The 9235-nt window shown below is 42.6% G+C and overlaps 1 protein-coding gene across 7 annotated transcripts in view; it reads right to left on the minus strand.

The window, feature by feature from the left end:
• Positions 1–9235, minus strand: part of RAPGEF4 (Rap guanine nucleotide exchange factor 4) — a 225534-nt gene that overhangs the window by 61731 nt on the left and 154568 nt on the right. For all 7 annotated transcript variants that reach the window (XM_006760619.2, XM_006760617.2, XM_015561981.1 and 4 more), the window contains 3 exons: positions 8678–8754; positions 8097–8243; positions 5973–6088 (listed from right to left, as the gene is read on the minus strand). In XM_006760619.2, the coding sequence (XP_006760682.1) occupies positions 5973–6088; positions 8097–8243; positions 8678–8754 (340 nt within the window). The remainder of the gene's footprint in view (positions 1–5972; positions 6089–8096; positions 8244–8677; positions 8755–9235) is intronic.

Below are 9235 nucleotides of genomic sequence, written 5' to 3' on the forward strand. Positions count from 1 at the left end.
GTAAACTTCTTGGAGAGCGGCTCTGGCAGGCTGGGAACTGAGCAGCTCCAGCCTTGCTCCGAGAGGAATGAGAAGAGGCATGTGAATCCCAGGGCAATTCAGGGCAGGCACGGGGAGCAGAAAGGGGAAGCGACAGTAAACTAGGTTACCCATATATGGGTTACTTGTAGCGAAATCTCAGTCCCACAGTGGATTCCCCTGCCTATTTCTGGAATGCTCTGTCTTTTCCAACTGTACATTGGCATGTGCTTTGGAAATACAGCTAATAATAAAGCAGGAGAAAAACACACACCCCCAAACCCAAACACCAATGAGCAAACAAGCAAACCCCAATAGCATCTGAATAGGCAATAAGTCAGCAACAGGAAATTCACATAATTTATTTCAATGTCAAATATATTTTTGGGGAGGTGTTATTATTTCAGAAGATCCATCTATGCAGATCTTCAATCAGCATGAAAGGATTTATTTTTAAAATTGAGTGTGGGTTATTTCAAAGTCATATTCAAGATGGTAACAAAACAGTGGATGAAAACTTAGAGGCAAAATACATTAAGAGGATATGGGGCTCCTATTCCAAAATTCAGACTTTGCTTTTCTGCTTGGCATTTCATCCACAGCAAAATGATAGGGAAGAAAAACAACAATGAAAATAACAGTCTCTTATGTTCATATAGCAGTGGTAGAATTTGGCTCTAGGAGAACCTAAATTCTTTTGCCTTTTCACCAACATCCTTTCTTGTTTGAGACCTTGGAGGTAGTGCATTGAAATCCCAAGAATTTCCCTAACATATTAAATCTCAGGGTTTTAACCTCATGCCTGAGGGAGTGAAGAAGAGGCAGTTCAACATACAACCATCTGCATGTGAAAACAGAGAGGGAGAGTGCATGAAGCAACTCTGGTATTGAATGAGGTAATAAGTGCAGTCTACCTGGAAGGCAACCATTAGCTAAAACTATTCTGTGTCAGCCCTGGACAGTATGCTAAGTGGTTAGAGGTTTGGCCTGTGCACCGATGGATCTCGGGTTCGATTCCTGGTTGAGGGCATGTACCTGGGTTGCAGGTTTGATCCCTGGCCCTGGTTGCCACATGCTGAGGCAACCAATGGGTGCCTCTTTCACATCAATCTCGCTCTCTCTTTCTTTCTCTCTGTCTCTCCCCCCACTCCTTTCTACTATCTCTGAAAATCAATGGAAAAAATATCCTCAGGTGTAGATTAACAAAAAATTTTAAAAACACATACTCTGTGTGTGAGTGTATGTGTGTACATGTCTACACATGTGTGCATGTACACAGGGGCAAAAATAATTGAAAAGTTAAATAATCGTTGAGGAAGCCTGGATTTGGAGACTAGTGAAGAAGAGGGGAAATAGGAAAAAAATACTTTAATTTCAAAAGCATGACCCCTTTCTCAAAGTAAGTAAGGTAGAAGACAATGGTTTTTCATCTTGTAGGCAGTGAATATTTGAGAAAAAGAGAGGGCATATCTATAAATACTATCAACAATTCAAAGGGAAAAAATTTCTGTGTGTGTTCAGCGACTCCTAAAATGCATGATTCTGGGATGGTGCTCAGCAGATGCGCTGGAAAGGGAGCAGCATCTGGCCACATGGTAAGAACCTGGGGTGGGAGGGGGCGCTCCACATCTGTCAAATGTTGACTGTGCCCCGGACAACGAGGTGGGCACTGAGCAGTGTCCTCACCTGTACTCCTGCTAGTTAAATGTTAGCTTTATTCTGCAGGTGGAGAACTGCTCTGCAAGGGGAGGCATCAGGCCCCCCGTCACACAGTTCCTAAACACGAGGTCCCTGGTGGGAGCCCCGGGCAGCGCACAGTGTGAGTCTCAGGTCACTGTAAGGGCATCCTGGGCACCAGGCAGAAGCTGCGTCTAGGTCAGCTGTGGGCAAACTACGGCCCGTGGGCCGGATCCGGCCCGTTTGAAATGAATAAACTAAAAAAAAAAAAAGACCGTATCCTTTTATGTAATGATGTTTACTTTGAATTTATATTAGTTCACACAAACACTCCATCCATGCTTTTGTTCCGGCCCTCCGGTCCAGTTTAAGAACCCATTGCGGCCCTCGAGTCAAAAAGTTTGCCCACCCCTGGTAGGTACTTGGAACCCATTCTGAACAGGAAGTCGCTGTGCAATGGAAAACCCCTTCTGAAGGGAACTTGTTTGCCTTTTTTCTGAAAAATGAGCTTTATGTGGAGTGTAAACATGTTACATTATAAACCAGTTACTTGTTATTTACCATGGTGCTGGGCAGCTGCTGCTAGTAAACGTTTAACTCTGACAGAAGGTTGGCGTCACATTCTGTGTTCCCAGTGTGGACATCCCTCACCTAGGGTACTGTGTCTGGTCAGAAAGAGGAAAGACCAGCGCGGCAGGCCAGGAATCCTATCAGTTCACTGAATAGAAGTGGTCTCTCTAAACTTGGCCACAGGGTCCATCTGACACCAGGGGATCTTTCTTTTGCTACCAAAGGCTCCCTCTAGTGGCTCCCCCTGCTGTGGCCTTGTTACCCACCTCTCCCTCTTGTGAGCGCCAGGGAGGGCTGTCTGGTGTGGACGTTCTTTTAAGGCAAGGACCTCTGAAGGCTGCGGGTGAGGGAGTTTCTGGCCAGGCATAGCCATCTGTGTGGTCTTGCAGCTCTGGGTTCGACTGAAACATCACGTTATTGCTTTGTTTCAGGCTGGGCATTCCCAGGCGTCTACTGCTGACCTCTGTTTAAATGAGGGACTTGAAGACCAGACAGCACGACTCTGTTCAGTTTATTGCACAAGGAGCTAATTTAGCCCAAGTTAAAGAGAACCCCAATTGGTTACATTATCCAAGTTGTGAGGGTTGAAGCCTGTGACAGAAAATCTTCCCCTAACATCAAGTCTGGAAATGAAGTTAGGAAATCAGACACTTCCATCTGTACCTAGAACAACAACAACAACAACAACAAAAGGTGTGTGTGGGGGGGTGGGGGCGGGGGGCGGAGGGAGCCTGAAAGAGATTATCTTTCTGCAAACAGGTTGGAGTTTGATAGTCTAAGGATGATCAACACAGTCATTTGAAATTCTTTCTTGCTTACTAAAACCACATGACCACAGAGCTGAAGATAACCAGAATGGTAAATTTGGAGGGCTCCATAAAGTTGATCCATCATGAGAAATGCTGTCTTGCAATTGACATTTGACTATCACACTCACAGTGAGTGGCTTGGGTAGAGTTAGGCAATTCTGAAACTTTTCTGGATTTCTCAGGGGAAAAGGGAATCAGAAAAATAACATCATTATCGCACCAAAAGTGACCTTCTTTAAGTTCAAAAAGGACAATTTCTGAGGAGATAGAAGTCCTAATGGTTCCTAAATTTTAAGTCCATCCATAGACAAGATTGCTGCCATGTTACTGAAGTTATCCAGAAGATCAGGCCAAACTTCACTCACACAGCCTCTCCTTTCAACTCTGGTCTGGCTTGGGAAGCTCAACATGGGAAAATAACCCTGAGAGAGTAGCTTTGTATTCTCCAGGAAACGGACTTTGCTGTCGCATTATTTTGTACTCACTGGTATTTCTTAATGCTGAGAACATGCCAGGTTTTTTAATGATATAAGGAATTTGGATTGGTCTAGAGGACACATATAAGGAGATATAACAGAAAGCAGATCCGGGCCCTAAAATAAGTTTAATACACATGGCCTCTCCTTTTCTGTTCCCTTTAGTTTGATTTCATTAAAAAAAAAATCTATATTTGGACTGTGCTCTGAATGGAAGATGTTGTAACAGCAAACGCTTTTGATCATTCTGCCATGAAGATCAAAACGAAGAGGCGAAAGATGGGGACCTCCAGGGGACCTCTTGGCCAGATGTTTCAAGGTTACGGAGAATGTTCAAGGTTTCCCTTTTCAGGTTGCAAAATTTTCCTGAGACACCTGAGGCATTATTAAAGAATGCAGATTATCACCGTAAATGTCCTAGTTCTATGTAAGAGCATTAAGGAAAACCATTGGAGACAGCCCCAACCTTCACATAAAAAAAATTGAGCATGAACATTTTCAAGAATGGATGTCAGTGAAAAAAAATAATGAAGAATTCTGGATGGTCATTTATAGATTTGTAAGTGAAAGGATATGTCTTTTTTTAAAGAATTTTGATAGTGAATTACTCTTTTTTAATATATTTTATTGATTTTTTACAGAGAGGAAGGGAGAAGGATAGAGAGTTAGAAACATCGATGAGAGAGAAACATCGATCAGCTGCCTCCTGTACACTCTCTACTGGGGATGTGCCCGCAGCCAAGGTACATGCCCTTGACTGGAATCAAACCTGGGACCCTTGAGTCCGCAGGCCGACGCTCTATCCACTGAGCCAAAACAGCTAGGGCAGGATATGTCTTATATAGTCCATTTTATGTCATTCCTTTTGAAATATATTGGTTTGCAAGGTTTACTACATAATGTTGAGGATTCAGTATTTATACACCATGTTTTGCTATAATAACCTGCAAGGCTGCAGGAGAAAAGGCATGGCCGTTGATCAAGCTGGACTTGAATCCCAGCTCTATCCTTATAAGCTTTGTAATCTTGGGCAAGTAACTTGCTTCTCTGAGCCTAAATTTTTCTATCTGCTGAAAGGAGTTGTAATAAGAGATTATATAATCCTAGAGGCCCAGCGCACGAAATTCAAGCACTGGGGGGGGTGGTGGCTTAGCCTGGCTTGCGCCCTCTCGCAGTCCAGAAGCCCTTGCAGGACTTAGGCCTAAGCCGTCAGTCAGACATCCTTAGAGCTGCCATGGAGGTAGGAGAGGCTCCTGCCACCACGGCTGCGCTCGCCAGCCGTGAGCCTGGCTCAAGGCTTCTGCCTGAGTGGCGCTCCCGCTGTGGGAGTGCACTGACCACCAGGGGGCAGCTCCTGTGTTGAGTGTTTGTTCCCTGGTGGTCAGTGCGCATCATAGCGACCAGTCGTTCAACTGTTTGGCCAATTTGCATATTAGCCTTTTATTATATAGGATATGCAAAATATGCTATGGCTATTCAATAATATTCTATTTCTTCCCACCTTCCTTGTAAATATGTCCATTCATCCAGATGAAAATATCTGAGCCTTAGGCATTTAGTCTAAACAATAAAAGTCCATCAGTTATGGGGAGTGTCCTGATTAAAGGAAACACCCTGTTTACATGGCAAAGAAGGAAAGATTACTGGGATGCATTCCTTTTTCAACATATTATTTGGTGACATTTCTTTAGCTACAGAATTGCTGTTTTTATTATCCTAAGATTGGAAATTAATCTTCATTTTCAAACGAGATTCTGTGATTTTCTACAATTTCTTGGAGCTGCATTTCCTAATTCTCCTGTATTACCATCCAATTGTTGGTGCACTTGATGAAAGAGTCTCAAGTAGGAAGTTGCTGCAAAGGATGGAACATACACATACTGTACAGACCCAAGTTTACACAGCTCCTGAGAAGCAAGTACCCTTTGGACAGAGGAGGCCAAAGGTATGCTTCTAGGCTGCGATCCAAGTCTACCTTATATTTAAATCTGGGTTTCTGTCAAAGATATTCATTCTGATAACAAGATGAAAACACTTCTTGAGACATCCTCCCTCTAAAATTCAAATACCAACGGGTCTCATCACCTGGGGTCTCCATGCCCTTGAGCTGCCTGGCATTCCTACTTCCATTGTTCTCTCCGATGCCTTCTGTTCCAAAGCTCCCACACTTAACACTGTATCCAGAGAGCATCTTTAGAGTAGGGGAATGTTCTCCCCCATTACGCGAGGCAGCACCACGCTAAACACAGTGCCAGAAATGGATACATTATACTGCACAAACTGTGTGATTAGTCAATAGAGAGAACAGTCGCACACACTGCCATCTCCCACAGAAAGGGAGAACATGCGATTGTGGAAATGATGATGCCATGTGAAAAGGTTAATCATAGTCTGGCGATTGCAGCGTTGGACGCAAACCTACTTTTGCTGAGGCTGTGAGTTTCCTTGATTAGAAGCCCTGCTCCCTGCTGGGACCTTCTCCAGCACCAAGACATCTTGGTCGTGTTCTTTCAGTCTGACTGTATTCGCCTCAACGTCCTGCAAATACAAATTACACCACATACAGATGCTGCCGTTTTCTCAGACAATGAAAAAAAATTTCAGATGCTTCAGAAACTCATTTGGTGCTTGTGATGCTAATCGTTGTGTCTACAGATTAAGTCATTTTCAAAGTCAAGGGCTGGAATGGCCAGGGAGAGGACCAGATGAGGGTCAGGCATGTGGTTTTAAAGCTGTGCATTTACCCCCAGTTCAGACAATCAGCAGAGTAGGGAGGAGTGTGGCTGTGCTCTGAGAAACTTCTGGGAGAGGGTGGCACAGCGGCAAGATAAGGGAACAAAGCATTTATTCTTTATAAAAATATCTGGCCAATAGCACTTAGCTTCAACCAAGTTCTTCCATTCTGCTTTTCTTATGAGGACATTTCACTTTCTTGGGAATGCTACTTTTTTGCTCTGAATGAAAGACTTTAATTATTTTATTATTATTATTTACAAAATCAGTTTGAAATGTGTTAAAAACATTTTTTTCAGTTATTTTGAAGAATTTTATAAATCACATCAGTAATAATGGTCCTGATGCGATTCTTTCAAAGAATTTTTTTGGCTAAATGTAAACTCTATATGTGCAAACCTCAAAGAGTTCAAGTTTACCTCTAAATTTCACTGTCCGTTTAAATACTTAATTTAAAAAATATAATGTGCTTTGTCTCATTATTTGGTCCCTATTTTAAAAGAGATAAGAACCACGTCAAATTCCATGTGATATTTTTTTCTATATTATTCAGTGGTATAGTTTTTAGTGACACTTTCTTTGCATTAAGAGAATGCATTCCTAAGACAAACATTGGTGTCAGAAATTGGGCCACCAAAGGCAGATATGTAAGGCTGTGTAGCAATAGGTGTCCATGCATAAGGAATGGAGAATGATGTTGTAAATCATCATTAAATAATGTCAAATGTACCAGAAACATAAAAGCTGCAGTTTGGACTTTCAGGTAGGATGGACAAAGATGCCAAGGGTGGGAGAGGCAGAGAAGAGAGTTTGCTCTGTGAGCCAGCAGGGAAGGGAACAGAGCTAAGTGATCCTAGAGGGCCTATGTCTCAGGGTGAACTCTAGCAAGGGAGAGATGCAGTATGGGCCCCTGAGACACTGTCATCAGCTGGATGGTTCTTCCCAAGGGACCAGGGGCTGCATGGTGGGGAAAGGCCAGGGCCCGTCTCTTCTAAAGATCACCCACTCTCATAAATACCGTAACAAGCTTAGGTTAGGCCCATCTGCAGAGCCAACTTTAAATGCAATTACTCTTCACCTACTTGTCAAAGTCTGACATTCCTTTAGTGTGAATCAATTTGACATAAAGCACTTGAAATAAAAATGCTTGGTTAGAGCAGGGGTCCTCAAACTTTTTAAACAGGGGGCCAGTTCACTGTCCCTCAGACCGTTGGAGGGCCGGACTATAGTTTAAAAAAAAACTATGAACAAATTCCTATGCACACTGCACATATCTTATTTTGAAGTAAAACGGGAACAAATACAATATTTGTATTTGCATGTGGCCCGCGGGCCGTAGTTTGAGGACCCCTGGGTTAGAGTAACCACGATAAACATTAATTCCCGCTAAAATATAACCACTGACTAATTCGAGAGAGTGTGTGCTGTTATAGAAAGGCTCAGATTTGGGATGAGGGTGGAGGTGGAGACTAGAAAGGTTTATGATAGAGAAAGACAGGAGTCAGGAAGGTATCACATGGACATTTGCAAGGCAGTCCCTCTACGTCTTCTATTCTGATGGACCGGGCCAGGCGTGTGCAGGGTTGTTTGGTCTAGCCTGGCGTGCCCCAGGTGCAGCTTTCCTGGAATATCCCCTCTGGGCCCCAGAATGCACAGCAGCACAGTGAACATCCCAGGTATGTGACCAAGGCTCTTTGTTCCTAGAGCATTCATTAATCGCTGTACTGCTCCATTAGCATGACACTCAAGCCTTTTCTTCTCCTGCAAAAGGAAAAATGGGGTGCCCCTCAGCCACACTTTGCCTTGGACTTACCCTCAGAATCCGGTTGAAATCCTCCTTGTCTACTCGTAAGAAATGGCAATTATCTTCTCGCAAAACGATAGAGGCAGCTCTCGGGGCATCATTCACTAGCGCCAACTTGCCAAAATCATCTCCTTCATGCAGGGTACAGACCACACCCTGGAGAACAAACATTCAGAGGAAGATGACCCCTGAAACAGAACCAACACCCACCCACCTCACCCCCAAGACCCTGTTCGCCTAACACACTATGTACAAATGGGCTTTACCCAGGGATGCCGAAGAGGAGTTACACAATTAAATTGTAATGTTTCATTTTCCTTTCATTGAGTGATATGGGCTATGGAATAACTTAAATGTATACATTATAATCTATAAGGGATGGGCCCCAGAAAGTTCAATACCACTCTGAGTATAATAATTTAGATAATTTATGATTAGAGATGCTATAATGACTTTATCGAGTAACAATGTTGTTGCAAGTTTAATGGTAGCACTAAATTGTTAATGCTTAGAGCTACACTAGTAAGTGGAGCATAATAAAGACTCAAAAAGAAAAAGACACACATAGATATATATATATATACACACACCTTGCCGTAAATGACTACATTCACTGATCCTTTTAGAATAATGTACCAGGAGGTACCTTCTTCCCCCTGGTTAAACACTAGATACAAAAAGAAAAGACTTATGACAAGAATAGAAGCACATCAATATAAATTACAGCTTATCAAATCATCATTTTTAAGTTCCCAGAATAACACATATATTCCAGAAGGGGAAAAAATGACTGGCAAATACTAACTTACTCAGGTGGCATGTTTCCTTTTCTATAGAACATAAAAGGAACAGAAACACTGCTCTCGTGGCCAGGCCCTGAAAAATCCATTGGTACTAGATATCAACTAACAGCAATCCAGTTCATCAAGCAATACTCTTTTACCCACAATTCATCAAAACTTACTACACTACAGAAAATAGTTTTTAAAAGCAATTGGACCAGTAATGTGAATTGATAACATGCAAACAGGTACTGTTTATTGTTAATGGATATCTGTCTATCTGTCTATCTATGTATCTATCTATTTTTTTAATGGGTTGGGATGATAACCACTACATTTAGGATAGAAGTTACCATGGGAGGGAAA

This window comes from Myotis davidii, unplaced genomic scaffold (genome assembly GCF_000327345.1).
Source record: "Myotis davidii unplaced genomic scaffold, ASM32734v1 scaffold370, whole genome shotgun sequence".
Lineage (NCBI taxonomy): Eukaryota > Metazoa > Chordata > Mammalia > Chiroptera > Vespertilionidae > Myotis > Myotis davidii.